The sequence below is a fragment of the Seriola dumerili genome, unplaced genomic scaffold (genome assembly GCF_002260705.1).
Source record: "Seriola dumerili isolate Sdu_G_001 unplaced genomic scaffold, Sdu_1.0 BDQW01000155.1, whole genome shotgun sequence".
Lineage (NCBI taxonomy): Eukaryota > Metazoa > Chordata > Actinopteri > Carangiformes > Carangidae > Seriola > Seriola dumerili.
This window is the reverse complement of record NW_019174410.1, coordinates 484368-507911: the sequence shown is the minus strand read 5'-3', so window position 1 is coordinate 507911 and position 23544 is coordinate 484368. Positions and strand designations below refer to the sequence as shown.

At 41.7% G+C, this 23544-nt stretch overlaps 2 protein-coding genes across 2 annotated transcripts in view; one reads left to right on the top strand and one right to left on the bottom strand.

Moving 5' to 3' along the window:
- Positions 1-2230, bottom strand: part of usp24 (ubiquitin specific peptidase 24) — a 32606-nt gene extending 30376 nt beyond the window's left edge. The window contains exon 1 of the mRNA XM_022751386.1: positions 1885-2230. Within this exon, the coding sequence (XP_022607107.1) occupies positions 1885-2163 (279 nt within the window). The 5' untranslated portion in view covers positions 2164-2230. The remainder of the gene's footprint in view (positions 1-1884) is intronic.
- A 1496-nt stretch (positions 2231-3726) lies between these two features.
- On the top strand, positions 3727-6012 carry bloc1s2 (biogenesis of lysosomal organelles complex 1 subunit 2). The gene is made up of 5 exons (XM_022751477.1): positions 3727-3909; positions 4128-4244; positions 4390-4509; positions 4623-4727; positions 5178-6012. Exons 1-5 carry the CDS (start codon positions 3744-3746, stop codon positions 5207-5209), a joined length of 540 nt encoding a protein of 179 aa, XP_022607198.1. The 5' UTR covers positions 3727-3743; the 3' UTR covers positions 5210-6012.
- The last annotated feature ends 17532 nt before the right edge of the window (positions 6013-23544 follow it).

Here is a 23544-nt window from a genome sequence, read left to right as displayed (position 1 = left end):
CTTTAACAGAACCTTTCAAGAATCACCATCAAACACGCAGATAAGCTGCAAAAAATGTGTTTCAAGACCCAAAGCCTTCAGGGGAAAGGTTCAAATCTCAAAGGCACAGTACGCACGTGTGATGTTGCGCAGGACCATGAGGTAACTCAGCGCCACCCTGTTACTATGCACCCTGCAACCCCGCTGGAACCCCCTGCAAAAACTGCTACGTGTTTGTGTGTGTCAGGGAGACTACGGGGCTATATTTAGGAGCATAACATGAGGCCAAAGGCCTGTGACATGCCTCTTATGGCCAAATACACCAGACAGTGGTAGAGAAAAGAGGAAATAAAGCACTTAACCCTAACCCACATACCGCATGCTTTATACTGTCATGTGAGAGTGACACTTGTTAATATGATTTCTGTAAATGTTTCAAAAATATGCATGAGAGGACAAAATCATTACACTTAACACTCAAACCTGCATAAGTTATTCAATTGATAGGCAGGTTTAAATGGAAAAACAGGTTCAAATTAAACTTCCTTAGCATGAACATGCAGGAAAGATTATTTCTGCAGCTCTTAAACATACTTAATGGGCTGAGAGTAAGTCTATCTGAGCTAGTTAGTTTATAACAACACTATTATTAGCATATTATTGGTTTATTGGTTACACTAACCTGCATGTGTGTGCTATATTTTGACTTTCTACTGAAAATACCCACAGTTGTTTTTACTATACTAACTTAACGACCTGCATCAAGCTGTGACAGGAGGATGAAAGAGAAGGGAGGTTTAAGGAAATGGCCAACAGGTATTGAGGCCAGGGTGGTTTATCTGTACCTGTTCTGCTGACCCACAAACACAGCAGCTCAAACAGCATCACCATCAAAGGGATGCAGCAAGTGGTTGAGAAGTCTGAATCAATAATCGTACAAATGAAATGACTTGAGACTCTCTAAGAAGTCACTGTTGACAGTACCTGCAAGATTTAATGAGATGTAGGAAAAGCAACAGGTTTGAGGTCAATTGCTGAAGGCTGTCAGTCAAAGCAATCCTGGCAGATCTTATCTACACAGGTATTTATGAGTGGCCAAAGGAGTTCACTGTAACAACACCACATAAACACTTAACTAGGACGAAGTGATAGCACCTGCGGGAGAATTACTGTCAACTGTCAAATGACTGTCAAAGGACTGGTGACCGGCCTGGAGACATCAAATGCGAGTAATCAGTCAAAGACACAAGAAGCTGACATTTTGACAACGAGAGTGAGGACAGAAGAATGAGCAAAATGCCCACGTATGCCACAGAAATTGCGAAAGCACTTCTCCGTCCGGTTCGAGAGGACTGCAATCTCGGCAGGCTATGAGCACGGTTGACGCTGTCAGCCAACCTGCTAGCTAACGTTAGCTAACCTATGCAAAGCAGGCTGAACAGATCCGGCCAACTGTTTGCGGGCTAGCTGATGGAACTGATTTACACTACCACAGTACACCCAGATAAAAATCTACGATTGCAATCCTCCAGGGTGATGCCTCTGTGCTGCTCCTCCTGGTCCAGTTATACTGGCGGGTTCCACTCTCAACTTGCGCTAGCTAGCAGGCTACTAGCTAGCTAGGTTAGCTTGTAAGTTTAGAAATGCGATTTAGCCTCGTTATTTGAGTAGCTAAGTTCCATGTTAGCAGACAGTTCTCCAGCCACTATGAGCCAGTGTCATGCCTTGTTCCGTGCGATTGGAGAGCATTTCACCTCCGGCTCTGACAGCTCACGTTGGGCTCGGTGCACATAGCGGTGAAGCTGCTAAGTTAAGCTAGTTAAATGGGCGAGCCCACTCTCTCTCACTAAGTTGCAATTAGCCATGTTCTCCTTCCTCGCTGCTCCAGTTGATGCTTGCTCTTACCTCGCTATCCACCACATCGTGGTATGCGGGCGGAGGATCAAACCCTCCAGTCCCAGTCCGCCCGCTGTTTTCCCCGTCTCCACTCGAGCCCAAGCCGGGAGCAGGCCCACTCTCCATCGGCTCATATCCATAACCGAGTCCGGGGCTTTCGTTCGTTAGGAGCGCCACTGCCTCGTTGATGTCGTTCTTTGCCAGCCGGAGCGCTTTCCTTATCACGTCGGGGTCTGGGAAACCCATGCAGAGGAGCGTCGTTATGTGCTGCTCCTCTTCGGTCTCCATTTTTGGGGTGTCTCCTTCTCTCAGACTAATAGTAACGGGGTCTTCGGCACAGCCCTGTAGCTGTGCACGCCGCCATGTTTACAGTCCGCTGCTGCTAGCCTGTCACGATCTGGCTTCCCCCCTCAACAGCGCCGACACAGGTGTTATGGCGAGTTCTGCCGGCCAAGAACTGCATGCTCATTTCGGGAGCGCGCACAGCGAAAAGTCCCAGATGTGGTTATAATTTCTAAGGTTATTCACCGTTTAACGGCGGTGTTCTATCCCTTTTTCATGACCAATAAATATGCATTGGACCCATTTTCCTCAGGAAGACAAAAAAAAAAAACTAAACTAAATCTCAATTATGTAATCTAAAATTTTGATTTACGATGAATATTCTTTTTTTATTTTTATCATGTCTAAACCTTTCATCTATTTTTCCCTGGCTTCCCTAATGGTCAAGCCAGTGTAGAGTCTTAACTCATGGATATTTAGTAGCTATCTATTGTAGCTACAGTCCACCTCGTTATTTTAGATGAGGTGATACGAATGGGGGTAATAGTGCCAATATTGCAATGAATTTGGTTATACTATGTACTTTAAAATCATAATAGGAATGTTTTTTTTTCTTCATTTGAATATGTTATATTTATATTTTTATTATTATGTATTATTATATTTGTAAGTGTGGAATGGAGCACTGCAACATAACAATTTCCCGCAAGACATTAATAAAGTGTTTCTGATTCTGATTAAACATTTAACTGGGGAATTGCTTTGTAAGAGTACATAAAAAGTAAATGTCTACAGTTCTTCTGGCGGCATACTAGAGCCTCCACACCATACCCACATTTCAAACTTTTTTCTATACTTTTTTCTCCATTATTTGATTAGTTAACAACTGGACCTGTAGATATTGCCTAACGATATAGTAGCTTACCTGTAACATTTTTGAAAACTATGAAATATTTCTATTTTCAGTCATCGCTGATTGACAAATGCAATAAATGATTATATTATAATTTATATTATTTTTCTATTGCTTCCATGAAATAAGGTCTTTTTCCCTATTACAGAAAATATGGTCTTATTTTTGAATGTAGAATCAAACAACTAAGTTGTAAACCTGATAAATCTGTATCTTTTGGGTAAACATATTCCTTCAGTTTCTTCCTAAGAAAAAGTTGTTTTATTAAATTTAAGAGTATAGATTTTGTCTGTCGTGTTTTTGTGTGTATCATTCATTTTTTAAATTGAGTTTTTTTCATTTTTTCTTTGATTTATTATCTTCTTACATTTTATTTTATTCTTTCGCAGTTCTTTATTTAGTGTATAGTTGAGAACAATTCTACATTTTATTTCTGCTGGTGTTTTAGTTGTGATTATTTCATTTCATTTTCCACAACACTCTGTGCTGTTATTTGTATCGTAACATTACAGTGTTGTCAATAAAGTTTTTTTTTTTACAACCACAACCAATCTCAGACAACATAAAGGGCGTGGCAATGCGCGCGAGTCGCGGTGGTGTGGTCTGTGGTGGCGGGTGAACATCACGTGAACACTCGGCTCATGTGACTGGGGAGACTCAAAACAGGAACAAAATGGCTGCAACTGGAGACGACGCCAGTGCGATGGAGAGCATCTCCAGGGCACCAGCGGCTCATACAGCGGCCCCGATCCCGGCTCCGAGCTCCAGCAGCCACACAGAAGTCCCGGAGGATGCAGAGGACAGCCCGGCGGCCGCTCCAAAGAAACCCCACACCAACAGTGAGACGAGTTTCCTTGCAGCTTCCGCAGCCTGCTAAAGCTAATGACACATACCAACCCATTTATTTTTATTTTAAACTACAGTTAGATTGCATGCCAGTTTACTTAATTTTGTATTTTTTCTTAAATTTGGCTTTGTAGTGTAACTTTTAGTGTTTTACCTGGACTGACAAGCGGCGCTCTGTGCTGTACTTGTCCTTCCTTCTGCTTGTGTTCAGGTGATGGAGGTGTGGAGACAGCAGAGGAGGCTGTGGAGCCTGCAGAGCCTGACATCAACGAGTTGTGCACTGATATGTTTGAAAAGATGGCCGTCTTCCTGCAAGGAGAACTCACAGGTCTTTTATACTTGTAGAAACATCTACGGTGTGGGGGAGTAATTTCTGTTTGATGCTTGTTTTCTCATCTTTATTCTTTACCCTTCTTTCTGTCTGGTTCCTCTTTTCTCTCATGCAAATTCTCCCCATCTCCTTAACCTGTCAGCCACCTGCGAGGATTACCGCCTGCTGGAGAACATGAACAAGCTAACCAGCCTGAAGTACATGGAAATGAAAGACATCAGCATTAATATCAGCCGTAACCTGCAGGATCTCAACAACAAGTGTGAGTGAGATGATGCACTGTATCTGCACAAAAACTGTATATTTTTTTTGTATTTCTAATTAATATACTGTATTATTTTTACGACTGTGTTGTGGGGTGTGTTTTTACTTTAGATGCCAGCCTACAGCCTTACTTGGACCAAATAAATCAGATTGAGGAGCAAGTGTCTTCACTTGAACAAGCTGCTTACAAACTGGACGCATACTCCAAGAAGCTGGGTAAGACATGAAATATACATAATACAGCAATGTATGATATGTTCTGTCAAAGAATATAATTAGTGGGACTGATCCTTTTCATTACTGACTGCAGTAAGTCAATAAGTGTCTTTATTATAACTGTATTTGTGGAATTCCACTGTTTGCTGAAGGTCTTGTGTTTCTGTTGCTGAGAGGAAACTCCCTGCATGACAGTGGAAACATAATGGTGTCACTCTTTATGTGCTGGCTATCTATTCCCGTATGTGAGGTCCAATCCAATAATAGTTCAGCCACATCCATCAGCTCATATTGCAAAGCATTATGAAGTCCACCAGCAGATGGTGCTGCGACGCCACGGATAGTTCTTTACGTTACAGCCTACAAAGGCAGCCGAACATTAACTGAGCATGTTGCATTTGGACCTCAGCCACAGAGTGATCGTGTCCCTGACTCTCCACATCTTCACAGAGGCCAGATTCAAAAAACTGGAGAAGCGATGAGGAGGAAGAAGAGGCAGACTGAGAGTTACGGTGCCTTCTCGCCTTCTTTCACCCTGCCTTGCCTCAGTCGCTCCTTGCCAGCGGAGCCAGGAGCTGCGGGGCAGGATGTGAACTGAGACTGAAACAACAAACAGTCCGAGCCACATTGACACTTAGAATCGACCGAGGAGGAAGCAGCTGAAGGCACATGAATTAGTACTGCAGTGCTTGGCTTAGATTTAACTCCAGTATCACAGTTTTTTGGCAGCAGTCGTGCAGCCAAGTTCACGGTGTACAGCCGTGTTCTTTTTGCAGACACACTTTACGTTGAATAAATCTGCCTAATGACCTGCATATCCTAACTGAGGGGTGGAATCAGAGTGCACTAATCTAATACTAAACATTAAGACACACAGCAGCTACTTAAACCAGTGGAGTATATAATGACACTTTGCTCATGTATAGATAATTTACATGATGAAGCATGCTCATTGTTTTAATAATGACCCTGAGAGTTGGAATTCGACTTGTTAATAGTAGCCTAAAATCTACATTGGGAGATTGTATTACAGATATTCATTACAGATTTGTTTTCCTGGGTGGTTGTGAACAGCACCACAGTCTGTTAACGTTATTGAGAGTTTCTTATGTTAAAGGTTACTGTGTAGAGCACAGCTGAAAATCACACTAGCTTTGTACAGTGAGTTTTAAGTTTGTAATTTAAAAAGATGAATCTTTGACATGGATGAACTATTGTAGGATGTGTATTTTGAGATATTGACACTGAAAACTGGAGGCTTTTTAAATAAACGGTAATTTGCTCATCATTGTTAAGACTGTTTCCTTTAAAATGAGCCGACCCCTGACAGCAGATGGCAGAACTGCACCATGATAAAGACTTGAATGGATGTGTCGTTGATGTATTAAATATTGTACATCTCTGACCCACAGCTGAAGGAGGTTCGAGTTTCAGCCTTCCTAGAAGAAGACGAGCTCTGAGACAGATGAGACTCATTCATGACACTTAAAAGCAAAAGGTTAATGGGTGACTAGAGATGTGTGTGCTGCGCTCTGCCTCCTTTGTTTCCTCCTTTATATTGGCTGCTCCACAGCTCCTCTTGCCACGGGCAACAGATTATCTAAACTGATAGGACCTCTCTCCTGAGAGAGTGTGTGTGTGTTGGTTCATGCACATGTACGCCTGCGTGTGTGTGTGTGTGTGTTTGTGTAAAACCTAATCTAAAACAGGTCTCTGTCATTAGTCCAGTTGAGGCCCCGGCACAGAGGGAGCTCATTATTCATACTGTAACATTATTTACTGTTGCACTGTGATCCTTCCATCTCTCCATTTCCCTGCCTTTTTCCAGGACCCTGGGGCATAAATTCAGCTCCCCTCCCAAAGGCTCTAAAATCAGGTCTATTAAATGATTCTGGGTTGTTTTCGTAAAGCTAAATGTGAGTGCCAGGAGGCAGCCAAGCATGGAGGAGAAGGTAACATACTAATCATAGGTAAAGCTTTCTTATATTATTCAGTTTGGGGAGTATCGCAAAACTAGAGCATGCTGGAGCAATATAGCTTGGCTGTGGAAACTTATTATATTCTGTTCTGAATGTGTATTAGTGGTTTTCAGAACGGGGGGATGGAAAGTAAAGATGCAGGGATAAGTAGGTGTAACTCCACTGATTCATTTAATTGTGAAGCTGAAAAGAAATGAAGGAGACCTATGTTAAACTGGTCATTACAGTTTTACAGCCTCTCAACTCCCCGTCTCCAATAATTCATATTTTCAAAAGAAAGGCTTGTTATTCTAAGGTGTTGCCTATGCAGAAAAGGAAGCAGCGAAACAAAAGAAATATACGTCAAAAATGACGTCCCAACTTGGGTTAATGTAGTCACGATTAGACAATATCCTATGTGAGAATGATCGTCATAGCAACAGCACTTCTTTATCTTCTTTTTCCATATATTTCCAGTTGAGACATAATAAGGAAAGTTGTTCCCATGTGCCACTATGTGTCTGTGTGGAGAGTTGAAGCTCCTCCAGTGTAAAGGGTTCTGTCCATGTGTAGTGTGATTATAGATCAGCTCTAGCTTCTATATTAATACTGTGAAAGTATCAAAGCCTCAGTCCACAGAGAAATGCACACAGCCTGTATTCAGAAACTGAGCCTTAAAACCAGCCGTCAGGACTTCTGGAACTTTGTGATGTCACAACAAAGCAGTCACCAAGCCCCGCCCACCTGGACCCACCATCCAAACCTTGCAGGATTTGGAGTGTTTTTACCTGAAATCTGCTTTATTTTTATTGGCTCACTCAGAAAACAGTCAGCCAATTAGAAGAGAGGCTCAGAGCCTCCTCTCTTCTGATTGGCTCACAGACCTGTTGTTACTAGAGCTGCAGAGAGAAGCCTGAGAGAGGAGATGTGAAACTACACTGAGATGGTTTTTATATCTTCTGATGGATCAACACTTCAAATAAAACACAGAAGAAGAAGAAACACGGAGCTTTAACCTGCTGATTGGGATCACTTGTGTGTGTATGTATACTGTATCTATACAATGCATCCTGTTTCACACAGGAACAAACCTGTTCCTTTGATGATAAAAACCTTTCAATATAGTCCATTGTAAGGGAAATGTCACTCAACTGGAATCTGTTGTCATGTATTTGTGTTAATTATTGTTTATGTGATAGTTAAATATTCCACGAGGTATCGCCGCGTTTATCAGTTTGGTCTTTGTAGTGTTTCTCAGTGATGTCCCATCATGTTTGACCGTACAGCTGAATGACAATGTCTCAACTGTCCTCACTGACCAACAAGCCATTTCTTTTAGCTCATTACGGTAATAACAAAAAAACAGTCTTTCCCTCTGGTCCTAAGAAAATATGTCTCTCTTTTCACTCCCCTTCTCTTTTCTGCTTCCTATCCACAGTGTACATGCTGGTTCCCAGGGTTGAAATACACCACAAGCAGCAGGGGACGTGCAGACAATGAGTCCCCTGCAAATATAAAATGATCTTGCAAACCTCAACCCCTTTCAAGCATGCACTACTGTACACACACACACACACACACACACACACACACACTACAGACAATGCATTAGAGATGTCTTTACATGTGTCACATACAATGCCAGGTTAAATATCGGTTACATGGGGATGATTCTGATTGAATTACATACACTGTGGCTTCCACTTATAGATGTAATCAACTTAAAATGGAGATTACGCAAAATGGACCAAATAGGTCTAACTCAACAAAGGAATTATTCCAATTCTGATCTTTTGAAAAGATACAGTGTCGATTTGATTTGCTCTGACAGACCTCAGGAGATTCCCAGAATTGTGACTGAGAAACTATCAAACACATGTCCATCATCAGCTGCAGTAAAAGAGCTGTTTTCCCCATAGGTCCAAAGTGGAGACTGGGCCAGTTAACAATAACAAGGCAGCATGCCACACCACAGTGTTGTGTAACTGACAAGCAAGCACAAAGTTTGGGAAAATGTCGGCCGTGTTCATGAATGAGAGCGAACAAGGACACTCAAAAAGTCGTTTTCAAACCACATTTGTTCTGTGTTTCTCGGCCTTCCTCGAAGTTAGCATTTCACTTAATTTGGCAAAGTCAACAAATTTAGTAGAATTGTGAAATCACTCTTCATCCCTCTGTCTTTCACTCACTTTCACACACACAGGCCGTGATGGGATAAACAGCGCTGCATAACTGCACTCCAAGTCGTTTAAATACCCTCCCATGCCCCTGTAAAGCAGGGACACTATAACGACAGCCAAACGGCCCGGGATAAATGGCAAAGAGGTTCATGTTTACATCTCTTTCAAAGCAGCCAACAGATCTGGGAGGTATTTCAGTGCAAATACAAGCCACATGTGAGATCTGAGGGACTGAGTCAAACTTCAAATACCTTCTACGAGCAGGGCACAAAAAGCCACATGAGGTCAACTTTTGGCACGACAATCATTCACTTCACTCTGCTTCTCACACCTCCATCATACCCTGTGCACACATGTGAGGACGCAAGGACACCAACACAACCTGCATGTCACATCTGACCCCTATGAAACTCTAAGCCAAAAGCCAGCGTCTATCAGGTCTGTGGTTCTTGGAACACTTTGAGCAACGCTGGATGAATGCAATCCATTTTGATTATAGCGAAACGTCCACACCGTCACTCCATTATTACAAATGTAAAATGAGACCAGATGGGCTTGTGGCACAAAAACCGAAGGTGCAGCGCTATTTTGGATGTGAGACAGAGACCAGCCGGTCTCAGCAGGTAGGAGAGTCAGGGTGTCAGACTCTGGCTCCAGTCTCAGATCCAGCTCTGCTCCTGGGGTAGAAACAAGGACTGAGGATACTCTCCCTGCAGGAAGTCATAACCAGTGACACCTGAGAACTGTCCTGTGCAATACTGGTTAAAAAGTAATATTAGTTTAGTCCTGGTCTCCCTGTGTGCTGCTGTTGTTTGTCTTCCCATTTTGACTTTCTGTGAGGAGTCTCGCTTTCATGTGCAGCGTGTCCAGCACCAGGTCTAAATGGACTCAGCATCTCTCAGACCCCCCGTTAGAAACCCACTCAGACTCTTTGGCACCAGAGTCATCAGTGTCCTTTCAACTGTGTGCTGCACACAGTGACACTGACCACAGCTGGGAGGACATTTCAGACATAAACACTTCAAATCTCTATTATAATGATGTACAATGTCATGATTGTGTCCCACACTTGAACAGAGGCAGACTTTTATTTTCATATTTGAAAAACATGTCTTAGGGATGAGGTTAGAGAACATCAAGCAGATGTGAGCTGCTACACATTTCACAGTTGCAGATGTTACTTTTAATGCTCCGCTAATCAATACTTTTCTATTTATAATATATGACATAACCTCATGCAATATGGAAGATGTTGCTTGTAGTGATGAACCCACAAAGAATTACTGCACAGCTCAGTTTCCTGCTCTATGGAGCATTTCAGCGTCTTTCAGCTCATTGTTTTGCTTTTACAACCTGCAGCTTTACTGTTTTGATTGATTCTCAGCAGCTTTGTTTCCAGCTGCAGGTGCTTTCAACAAAAAGATAAACATTACACTACCTGCCCCTCACCAATTATCAGATAGACAAATTTAGCAACTAGCTGGAAACTAACATAATGGAGCATTTAGCAGCTAAAGATACTGGAGTTGGTGGAGACCAAAAAAGGAGCTAAAAGGAGAGTTAATACCAGGATCTATATTTGCCAGGTGATCAGAATCCATGGTAACGCCTCTTTGATGTTTAATTAGATTTGTTTGTTATCATGTTTATCATAACAACATTATAAAGTTAGATTTCAATGTTTTGTTTTCCCTGAGGTTAATTTTGAGATATGCAGTAAAGGGTCCTGTGTGAGGTCAGTGTAACATACACAGGCAGTCTTTACACATCCATCATTATATTGACTGAGACATCAAGACCACCGTGTTTGAGTAATAAAGGGGATTTATGGTGGGGACAGTGGCTTTCTTAACAAGTCACATCCTGTTTATCAGGAATAAAATGTCAGTAGTTCACAGCTCACAATTAAGAATTTTCTCAAAAGGGCTTTTGAGCTATGCATGGTGTCTCTGTGCGTGTGTGTGTGTGTGTTTTCTTTTCAGCATGTGTGCATTAGCTCATCCAAATGAGTAATAAGTGTCCGGAAGCCATAAAAGGACAGAGTTGACTCATCTTGGTATGGGGGCCCAAGATGTCCCAAAACGAGACATTCAGAGCCAGAAAACAACTCAACACGTCCTGGGAGAAAAGTCAAAGTTGTTCCTGCTTATTTCTGACTGAGCTTCTGCCTGTACAACCACAGACAGAGCTGCTTATTTCTTTGAACTGATTGCTTGTTAAACAGCCGATAGGTTGGTGAACCACATCCCCCCTCCTGTTACAAAATGATTTGTTGGTCCATAAAATCATCCAATATTCAGAAAATGATGACTGTTCCGAGCCAATTTAACCATCCATCCCAAAACTTTCATATATTATATGTGCAGCCATTAATCAGGCTATTGTAGCTCTTTCTCGGTCATTAAGAGAGGATCCCCTCTAGCCGACATTAATCTGCAAACAGCTCTATTTAGATCCCTCTTGTTGTCACAGCCTTACCTCCCTTTCCCTTACCACAATCCCTCTGGACTTTCTGTAAAACAATAATTTTGGTTAATTCCAATTAGGCTCCTCCAACAGCATCAACACAGGCACTTGTCAGTGTCACAAATGACAAATTACTAGATGCACGTGACTGCTTCACTCTGCTTCTGCTAGATACCAGTGCTGTATGTGGGTATATGAAGAACTGATTTAACATGTTTGCAGTCTGGACACAAGCTGTCTCTGGAATTGTGCACGTACACGATCTGGATCTTATCTGTTAAAGTAGAAGATGCTTCATCCCTTTGGATTTGTGAATTGTGTTTCCACATCTGCTCCTTTGATGGATGTTGAGCCTCAGGTCTTGATCCTAGCTAAAGGTAACTACCCTGCTTGCCAAATCCTTTTTAGATTTTCCTTTGTTTCATGTTTAAAATTTTTTTTACTATTTAAAATAAGCTGTAAAACTTATTAATGAAAATAGAAACGGTCTCCATTATTCATTGCTGTCCTCACTAACCTCAAGGAGGAGCCTCAGGCCTTCAGATCAACTCTCACTGTCCCAAGGTCAAGACTGAGAACTAAGGGGGATGGTGCTTTTGCTATTGTTGCTCCTCCACGTTAGCACTTTGGCCACAGACCTGTTTTCCTTTGAATATTCCAATATTATAATGTTATTGGTATGTGCCCATTTCTTCATCTTGGCTGCCTCTTTTTCCTGCATATTTTCTCCCATTTCTTATAATTCCTCTGTAAACCACTTTCTAACTTCTTCATGTTTACTCTCTCGTTTGTGATGGAACCGGCTCAGAACTGTCCCTGTGTAACACTGAACCCAAGACAACAACTGAAGACATGAAATCGCTCTGCTTTGTGTTAACCCTGAGTGCATGCAAGCACTGTGTGAGAGAAATTCAACAGAACATTGAATTAGACATGCTTTTATTTCCCTGTGCTCATGGGCAACATGAGCAGCGAGGGCGAGAGAAAGCCAAGGGACAAACCAGGCAGAGGCTTTGAGGAGGGGCTTTTAAAATATATGTATTTTAGATTGAATAATTGAATCAAGTGAGCAGCTAAGTCCATTAAATGTTCTGTTTTATTCTGTATAACAACATAATTGCTTGAGTGTTTGAGTGATCTGGACCAAATCATCTGGAACGGTTGTGATCTCTCTCTCTTTCTCAACTGGTCCCACTCTGTGTCAATGGGCTCTGGCCAGTTGTCCAAGCCAAGCGCACCAGCAGAGCGAAGGAGTCAAGGGCAGCAGGCTGCAATAATATTTGCCATAATTACTCAGAGAACATAAACATGACTGCACCTGGCTCAGCTGGGCTACCTGGTCAGTTCTGCTGTGCGTGTTGGTCTGTAGCTGGTTGTGCTACAGAAACTGTGTACTCAGGTCACGACAGGGTTGGTCTCAGTCTGCCAAAGATATCAGGTGATTCTTTTGTCTCTTTGTGGTTCTCCCACACCAACTTTCTCAATGTGTTTTTAATGATTTTGAAACTGAAGAGTCAACATCACGTAGTGGTGGTTAGAGTGGGAGTACATGACCACGATAAAATAAATAAAAATGAGTCTGTCTGTATGTGAGTCTTTGTCATATTAAGTGTGAACCAGCTTTTGAGTGGTTTTGTCTTTGAATCCAGATGTGTTCAGATGTGGATTCAAATGTCATCGGTGTAATCAACATACACAGGGTGAACATTTCTCTGGAAGTCAGGTATTAACACGTCACGATGAGCCTATATGGTTTAACTTGTTGCAAGCATACGTTCATATATATTTAATTTATAAGTTTATCAAAAAAAAAATACATATAAACATTTTATGCTTATATTTGTTTTTCTTACTAATTTTAAACATGTAAGTGGTCTCAGACTTTGGACCCCACTGTATATAATATCAACATATACTGACATGTTTTTGTGATGGATATGTATTTATGTCTACAATATGAACATAAATACATATTTGTACAGGCTATTACATATATGTCAATATATGAGTAATAGGTTTCATATACAATTTTTACGTTTTTATTTTACATGTCCATGTATTTCATATTTGGAAATTCAATATATGTACATATATAACATTTGTGTATTGGACATATCCTTCAACCCTGACCTAGGTCTCTGAGTCTTACACCTACTGGCAAAGACCAGACACCCAGGTGCTAGGCCAGACCTTAAATACATCACAGCTTGATACAGTTTCCTCTGAGTGTCATGGACAGCTCAGTTGTCCTGTCACTATCACTTCGTATCGATCACATTACTATAAACCACCTGTTGTATCAGAAACTTTTCACATGGTTGTCCGAGTTAAACACACCTTTAATCTGTCCTTGAATCCTGTTCTCGTCCAAGTGCAGAACAGCTGCTCAGCTGCTTGATCAGGCCTTATACCTGGTATATGCTTGGCTGGTCCAACTGGCTTGACATGCAATTTCACCTGAATGCAATGGCTCATTAACTTATATATTATATGTAGTTCAGCTAGTCTTATGCACTAACTAGAAACCAGAACCTGAATCTGAAACTTTTGTGTGTGTGAATCATGATGTGTCTTACCAAACAACCCTCACTTACCTGTATTGTGATGCACAGATTTGTTGTTGTTGAGAGACGATTGGTTCAGGTGTTTCCCTGTGGAAAGAGGTGTCGTAATCACAACATGACAATATTATTGTCGACACAAGTAGTTTTCAAAAGGTCCATTCAAAGAATTTATTTTTCACCATCTGGAGTGAGGGTTGACCTTTTTTAACTGTTCTTACTCCACAAGTATGGTCTCTGTTTTTCTGTACAAACTCTGGATCCTCCTGTTGTGCAGTGTATAAAGCTGTATAAAATAACACAGGAGGCTATAAAATGTTACAAATCTTTCTCACTCTGAATACGATCACAGAACAGTTTAAGTTGTTTCATGTTTTTACAAACAAAAAAAGCTGAATATGGAAGAACTAAAGCTCTAAAGTTACAGTCTATTACATGTAATTTTATTCTTTAAATTTTTCATTCGAAATCTAACTGAAAATATTTATATTATAAACTCACTATTTTAAAACTTAATTCTAATAAATGACGGCCTACATATGTGTATTAGATCATGTTTGAAAGGCCCACATCATTTTCAGCTGGTTTTCTCAGCTTGTCTCTACATCACCATATAAATAAAGTTCATGCAAATAATGTTCATGTAAATAAAACATGTTAATTTTATTCCCTGATGAATGGACAGACTCTGAGGGTTAAAAATAGTCAGTCATAGAGAAACATGGCACACACATACACAAGGCAGTTAAAAAAGCACTCTGACATGATAAAGACATGACGTTACTAAGTTATCAGTGTGATGTGATGATGAGTTGTTATGTCCATCACTGATCTATCAGAAGTGTGAATCCTTGTTTTTCTCTCTCCTACAGTGTGTAGCTGTTTATTACATTTTACACCCTCCCTCCCCGTCTCCAGGTCCTTATTATCCCATCAAAGCTGAGTCTACCGTTACATAGAGGAACTGTCCACATATTGAATTAGGAAGAGTATGGCTGTAGCTCTGGATCAATGAGAAAATGCTGTAAGCTCTGTGCCACTTGTCATGCATGTGTGTGTGAGGTAGTGCAGCAGCTACACATGTTCCCCAGAAGCAGTTATATTGCCCTTTGCAAATCATATGTAACAGAATCTCCCTATTTACCCTTTAGACTAGAGCCCAGCTTACCCTGATTACCTCAGGTTATCCTGTTGACGGTGACGGTGTCTTACTGCGATTTAGACCTCGGTGTACGACTAACCAGCGTGCAGCGCCCCTGTGTGTTCTATTTTGAGTTAAAACAGGAAAAAAACATCAGCTTTGCCTTTACTGTAACAGTACACACCAATAATGTTTCCCCCTTGTAGCCTCAAGCGCCATGAAGAGAGGGAAAAGTTGAGAAGGGGAGGAATGATTGATGGCTTTACCCCCTGTGGTTCTGAGATTCATACACTCTGTAACAGATCTAACCTACACCAGATGTGTAAGGTGTGTGTGCGAGTGTGTGCGTGCACTGTATATGCACACATATGAGAGAAGCAGAGACTGGCTGCCACAGCCACGTCCTCATTTACAGATAAAGCATCACTCTCACTGGCATTAAAGAAATGGCTCACAATTTTTTCATGTCAGGTGTCCACATGTACTCTGGAGAGGGAATTTTGAATTAAAAAGACAGTAACTTTGGAAGATACCGGAAAAATGCACACAAGTCATTTTTGGAAGTCCAAGTCTCTAATAATTGTACACTCCTTTATCTATAAAATTACGTGGAATAACAAGGCAGGAAATGACATTCAGCTCTTTAATGTTAATGTGCCAAAAACATTAAAATCCAAAAACTCCACCAAGGCCAACGTCAAACACCGGGGAAAGAGTGGGAATAAAAATTGGCCCAGGACTTTTAACTTGGACTAACCCACCTAAACCCATCTGGAGACACCATCACATAGGCTCACAGCCTGTGTCAGACTGTACAAGAATCATGGAGTAAACAAGATAAATTAATTTAGATGATAAATCTAACTGTAGTTTTTTCTTTCCAATTCCCTCTAAAAGTAAGTAGCTATATAGTGTAACACTGTTCTACTGACTGGTCTTATGAACAGCGCCTAGATACGTTAACTTACCCTTAACGATGACAATACTACCTGTGTAATACTGCTACTGTGTGAATGAATAAAGACTAACATTATGTGTGGTCTCACTTTACTACCCTTTTAACTCTCTTTAGCTTTCACCTTATCTATAATAATTCACTTTAAATACCACTCAAAGTGTTAAAAATAAGTTTTTATTACACCACAATTAGGTCTGAATAATAAAATATAAAATATACATATTTAATGACTGCACCATTAAAATATGATTGTGGCCTAAGCACCTTGTATGGGAAAATCTCAGTAAAGGCAAACAGTCAAATTGTTGGCCCTCTCTGTTCGGAGGTATAGACTCAATTTCAAATTAACAGTCACTAAACACAAAACCACGAGTAAAAGCACATATAAACACTCTTTTGAATTACTGTTACTCCCTTAATTACTATTTAACTCCTTTCACTTCTGTTTTACTCTTTCAGTAATTCTAAAGTTCCTTTAACTACATAATGAACCTTAAAACATTCAATATTTGTGGGCCCACACTATGAAAAATACAAAGCCGACAGTGAACTAAAATTAAACCTCCCCATACAGGCCTGTTCGTGGATGGTGTGCGTTGTCCCACGTTAAAGATGGCGGCCGCTGACTGTTGCCGCGCTTTACAACAGGGTTACTGACCCCGGTCCAGTCTACATCTGTCCGTAAAAAACTGAGCGCGCTGCTCCTCTCACCAGTCCTTCGCCATGAATGAAGAAGGTCTGTCCTCCCTCGTAGTCAGAGGTGCGCTGTCTGGTCTCCTCGCTCCTTGTCGGGCTAATGATATCCACCGAGGTGCTAGCGAGCGGTTAGCACTCAAGCTAGTCCAAAGTCCGTGCGTGCTAGCTTAGCGTTGCTCGTAACTCAGACGAAACACACACTTATTTCGACACGCTGGAAACGCGGTAGTTAATCAAAATGTCCCTGACTCTAACTCGTTGAGCTTCGTAACGTCCATACTACACTCTGACAACGATAACACCTCGTTTACACACCTAACTGTTAACCTTTCTTCTCCGCTCTTTAGCCGCGATGACGCGGCAGCTCCGTCTGAACAACTGCTCTCACACACTCTTGCTGTTCTCCCGCCCCCTGGCCAATCAGTAACCAAGGAACTTGACGTTGCTTTTTAACTGACAAATAGGAAGCTAGGATACAACAAAGCAACTACTGTCTCTGATAGCACTATAATATGTGAGAATAAAATAAACAGTTTAGGTTAAGATGACTGTACCTTACAAACAAAGTTTTTATGTTACATTCAACTTCGTGGTAATTTATAATACTCCCCATGTAAATGGTTACACACATGTTTAAACACTCCATTATACATGATAGAATATTACATAACTATACAAATGGAAAATAAAGATAGATAGATAGATAGATAGATAGATAGATAGATAGATAGATAGATAGATAGATAGATAGATAGATAGATAGATAGATAGATAGATAGATAGATACTTTATTTATCCCCTAGGGGAAATTCATTTGTCCATTTGCTCATTGTTGATAATAATAATAATAATATTTAAAGACAATATCCTAGGGTTTATGAACAAAATAACCCAGGGGTTTACAATAGAGGGAGATATAAGGATCAGACTTGTCAGTGCAGCAGTAAATACAACATCAGACATACATGAATGTTGGTAGTTTTTCTCCCTTCACTGGATCTGTCTGTCTGAAAGTTATACAATATTATCCTGCTGAATAAACTCAGACTAGATTCCTGTTGTCCTCTGTCTATTCTGTAAAACTGGACTCACTGCTAGCTGTGGTCCTGAACTCCCCCTGCTGCTCTGCTCCTGTGTGTTTGCTGGGAAGGCAAACCAGCTCCACTGGGCTGATCACCACAAACACAGCGTTATCTCTATCCCAGCCTGGCCCACCAGGAATCTTCTCATTCCTCCCGATTAGCCCCTTCTTGCCTGACATACACCAGATGTAACAAAAAAAAATTCCAGTTTGTACAGTGTGTACAGATTTAAAAAATTAAATAAAAGAGGAGTCTGGCTAGCTGGTTCCCCCTTGTTTCCCATCTTAATGCTAAGCTAAGCTAACCATTTTGCTTGCATATTTACCATACAAACATGAAAGTTGTATCAATCTTCTCATCTAACTTTTGGAAAGCAAATAAGCCCAAAATGTTGAACTATTCCTTTAACTAGTGTGCATGTGCATCTGAATTAGAGCTATAAATTTGACAGTTATGATTTCAGACCATTTATTGTAACTTCTATTGTATTCTACTCTATTCTATTTCTGGCCATGAGTTCTGTCTGGTGCTATGTTTAGATGCAAAGGAAGTGGGCTGGTTGTTTAGTAAACACTTCCTGAAAACACAACTGTATCCCATTTGGAGTGAATCATGTTGTAATTAGTGTGCGGCTCGTGAGAAACCAGACGACAACCAAAGGCATTATAATAATTTCCAGGTTAATATCTGCCAGCGATAAAGCTGCAACGCCACATTGTTTGACTGTGTCTGCTGGGAGAGCATTTACATAATGTTCCCTCCATTACATCATGGTTTATCACAGGTTTACAGGTGGATCGGGGGCAGATAATCAAAACATCCCTTGGCGAAACACAGTGGATTTGTTGTGGACGCTGATGAAGGAAAGAGAATGTGGATACAAAACATCCTTATGATTCTAATATCAGCAAATAAGAATACGGAGACAAGGAAATGGCTATTCTGAGAGCAGCTCAACAGACCTTGACGGTGTTTATTTCTTGACTGTGTGTGTGTGAAATGAGAATGTGTATGTGTGAGACTGCTCCATAGGCGTGTCCGTCATGCCACCGGTGACCCTCAGATTCCCTCCTGTGCGACGTCATGTCACTTCCCCCCTTTGTTTCCCCGCTCAAGAGGACCTTTCTAAAAATGTCTTTTTGTTTAAAGGTTCTCAACAGCCCTCCTTCCTCCTTTGCTTGGCAGCGGCGTGTGTGTGTGTGTGAGCTGTGTGAAGCGTCAGTGTGTATTTGTACATTAGTGATACTCTATATAGTTGGTCCCCAAAAACAGGAACTGTTGAGATGCAATGTGGATGCTGCTGGGTGTGTGTACTTTCCTCTCCGGTTTGTACCTATATACAGTCAAGGATCCTGTTTCATAACACACTCTGGATGTGGTGAGGTGCAGATGGCGGGGAACCTGCATGTCAGCACACACTTTATTTGAAGTGACACACACACTCTTAAACATAATGTACCTCCCATGCAGTAGGATTCACCTCTGCACAGAGTGACCTCAGTCCTGACCACAGCAGTGTTGGGACACAAACTGTCTCCTGAGGCTCTTTAAGACCTGCCAATTATATTCTGACAGGTATGATGTAATGCTCTCTCTGGGTCACAATGACTGTGTTGAGGTGCTGGACCAAGAACACAGTGTAATGGAGTTATAACACAATGGGATTTCATTGCTTAAGGCTGTTCAGTGTGTACTGACACCCAGAAACTGGCCCCCGTCATCCTATATCTAGATCCTGGAAGTCCACACACACAAACACAAACACACACACACACGCTTACTCAAAGAGAGCCACACATGCTTTTCTCCTCAGTGAAAAGTGGCTTCTGTCCAGGTAAATAAGTCACTTCCAAACTTACAGCACTTCCAAAGCTTTCCCCGCTGTAGCACTACAACAATGAGACTCTGTAGTGGCTATTCAGAGGCCCAAGTATAGGATGCACCGGGTGGGAGAGCTGATAAGCTGACCTCAGGGGACCAGCACCAGCCCAGACCTGGCCCTGCCCTGCCCACACGACGGCAACTGTGAAAGGAAGAGGACAGTGGTGATTATAAAAACAGACTGGCTGTACGTTGTGTGTAGCTGTGTGTCTGAGTAATGCATGTATGTGTGTGCGTAGTACAGTGTGTTAAAGGAGCTATAGGTAAGTTTTGCTATTGCTATATAGCCAACATTAGCATTAACAGGTGTTTACTGACGAGTCTAGAAGAGAGTTCAGCATCAAACTTCATTCCTTTATTCACCAAGAGCTGTATCCAGAGGTGGAACTAACCCTCATGTTTTGCCTCTATTTCTATCGCTTCTTTTGTTCTACTGCAGTTAGCATGCTAACCAGCTAGCCAGCCCCACCCCAGCTGCAGGGAAGAGGAGGAGCGCTTCAGATACACTGAGCCTCGCCTCCATTACAGCAAATAAACTACTTTCATTAAATGTATCATTATTACTAAAGGAGGCAGAGGAATAACTAAACATAAGACAAATAAACATAAGTGAAGTTAATGCTAACTGCTGAAGAAGCTAGCAGATCTGAATAGCATATAAACATCAGAAACACCAGCAAGAAATGACTCTTACTGCAGCACAGCAATAAAAGCCCTGTTAAGAAATAAAGGGTTTCTGCCCACTGAATCGCTACAGGGCTTTTACTTTGAAACAATTACCTGCCTGCCTCTAATAAAAGTCTGTTACGTTCTGGAGTTGAAGTAAATGAAGACTAAACTATTGTGGATCCCAGACGGAGGCTGTGATCTGTGTGAGAGACTAAATAGAAAATTATTCTGCCTCTTCTAACTTTCTCTCTGATCATGTCACAGTAAAATCCAGCTGAAATCAATTTACATTGCTCAGTCTTTGTCTTTAATTTATGTGTTTGGTGATTCTGTCAGATGACGTCCTGGTTATAAAAACAGGATTTGACCACAGGCGTTCCAGAGATGTACTAGATTTTGACCTAGTCTTGTTATATTAATAATTGATCAAATAACAACAGTATAAATAATGTAAAAGATGTCGCTCATAGTGACAAAACCCACAGAGAAATGCAGTCCCTGTCAGATCTACTGAGCTTTTTAGCTCACTGACCCAATCTCACCCCTCACATCAACCTGCCCAACATCAAATGGCACATCAGATCAGGCCTCCATCCTAAAAGGTTTTGCATTGCTGTAATGCCATGCTGTGTCTGCTTTGGCTTCTGAGAGAGAACAGTCCACATCACATGTGCAGTCAGGGTCGTTAGTCAGGGGAAATGAATTTAGGTTGTTTCAAGCATTTGAATCAATTTTCAGTTTCATTTCTGCCTTTCAGACAAAAACAAATAAATAAATTACATTAGAATAAAAAGGAGACATGCAGACTCAGCAATATTCCTAAAGATATTGTGATATTGTGCGTGACCCTTCCTCTACCTCTTGATCCAGTCATTTCCATACACTCAACAGGGGATCCTGTGTTGGACCTCATCTGGAAACCCTATCCTCACCGAGCGGCTTCTTAAAGGGCATCACGGTGCGTTGCTCTATTTACAGGCCTGTGAGTGTGTTTTCCGGTATCACAGCTCTGAAATAGCTCAGTCAAAGAGAGCGCCAGCAGCCAGGGAGGCACCAGACTGCGCTCTCACACGGATGTCCACCTCAACGCCGAGGGACGGTCCCACAGACAAGTATCACACAAAACAAGATTTCCATATGCTCAGAAGTAGGAGATGAGCGGAAGGAGGTGGGATGGAGACAGTGGGAGAGGAAGAGGAGAAGGAAGTTGAGGATGAAGTGAAGGGAAAGGAAAGGAGAGCTAAAGGGCGAGAAAGCTTTTTTGCTGTGTGGAGTCTTTGTGAGGTGGACGAGCAGAAGTCTGAGGCCTGCTTTGAAGAGACTCCTCAGGGGTTTGGATCACAGATAAAGGGGATGTGTCTGAGGAGGAAATGGTCTTATTCTGTGTTTGTTGTTTGAAGATCTGTTTAGAAAGACAATCTGACACATCGCTGAGTCTGTGCTGCACTTGGCATTTGAATAAATCTAAATCTCATGGTTAGAGCCCTGAGGAGCCCCGACCAGCAAACTGATCAAACCATATGCTACCACCCACTGAACTCAGATCAGTTACTTGAGACCCCCACTAGGCCTCTTCTAGCCAGATAGGGCTGTTTTATTCCTTGGCAACATGCTGCTTCACCCCCAAGTCCAAACTAAACACATTTCAAAACCAGGACCCTGCACACACACACACACACACACACATGCACACACACATGCACACACACATGCACCATCATACTAATCACACTCACACACACACACACACACACTCTGCTTGTTTGTGTGCCTGGCTGTGGATCAGAGGACATCAGTGCTGCAGCACTAACACACACCGTTGGAAAAAACAGCATCCTGTGGGAGCGTTGAGTCAAGTCCATCCATCCACAGCCGTGTGATAACACCAGGCCTGAACCCAGATACACACAAAAAAGAAGACACACAACACACACACACATAAAGCTCACAACTGGCTACCATACCCCCCAACTCTCATAAATACACAGGGCCCCTGGGCTTTGATCATTCTCGGCCAACAAAAGACTGACTAATGACTTAACAACAGAAACATGCGTTAACGACTTTTTCTCACTCTTTTATATTGTTTGCCAGGTTCTGCTCTCATTGTGCTGTTTAAAGGTGGGGAGTGGGGGTGGGGCACAACCACAAACAAGTTTTCTGTCCGCCAGTTTTACCACTCGCAACAGAAACTAGTCGTCGTGACTTTGGTGATGGTCTGACTCTCACACAGCCGCACCAGCAGGTCAGTGTTTTCACTTATTCTGTCAAATGTCTCAACAGCTGCTTCATGCATTGGCACAACATCTGATGCAACGCTTCCTGCTGACTTTGGTGATCCTCTGAGCTGTTCTGAAGTGCTACCATGAGGCTGACATTTGTGTTTATTTGTTTGTGAAATGTCTTTGTCCATTTGATTGAATCCTCATAAAATTTGGTTCAAATATTCATGTTCCCCTCAGGATCCATTATAAACACTTCAGTGAACCATTAAACACACGGTATGTAAAATGTGCCTCTGGGAGTCTCTCTATCAAAACAATAAGAAATAAGAAAATAGCGTGGGATCATGGGAGTTGTTGTCTTCACCTCCTTTACTGTCAGCGTCTCCTGGTTTGTATTCCTTCAGTGCCAGTGATTGAGGAAGTTTTAACCAGCTGAATTATCCACAGAGGTTTCCTCCTCTCCAAAACAAACAGACCAGCTGATTATAACCAGCAGAAACACTGAATGAAGCAGTTTCACATTTAAAGTCAGTGTTTGAGCGACGCTGTGCGGAGGACAGAGACTCAGGGAAGAGTCGGAGCTGAGATTGATGCTAACCTTTGTTCTGATTGTTTCTCTGATAACTCATGAACCAGACGTTCAGCAGGTTTTTACCAGCAGCTGAATTATCCACAGAGGTTTCCTCCTCTCCACAACAAACACACCAGGGGATTAAAACCAGCAGAAACACGGAATAAAACACTTTACCTTTAAAAATCAGAGATTCGCCGACGCTCGCAGGACGTCATGGAGCAGCTGGGAGCTGAGCTGCCGAACATTTGCTTGGCTTTTTTTCTCTGACAACTTAAGATCCAGATCCGTCTGATGACTAAAATCCTTCATCTGGTTAAAATACATGGTTGAAAACAACCAGAAAATATGGCTTAAAGTTGGATAAAATTCGTTACCATGATTAAAATCATGTATTTTTCTAGGTTTGAAAAGTGCTGGAAACATTTG

Coding starts and splice junctions, on each gene's coding strand:
- bloc1s2 (XM_022751477.1), top strand. CDS start 3,744: ATGGCTGCAACTGGAGACGACGCCAGTGCGATGGAGAGCATCTCCAGG. Junction 3,910..4,127: donor AAAGAAACCCCACACCAACA/GTGAGACGAGTT, acceptor GCTTGTGTTCAG/GTGATGGAGGTGTGGAGACA. Junction 4,510..4,622: donor GCAGGATCTCAACAACAAGT/GTGAGTGAGATG, acceptor TTTTTACTTTAG/ATGCCAGCCTACAGCCTTAC.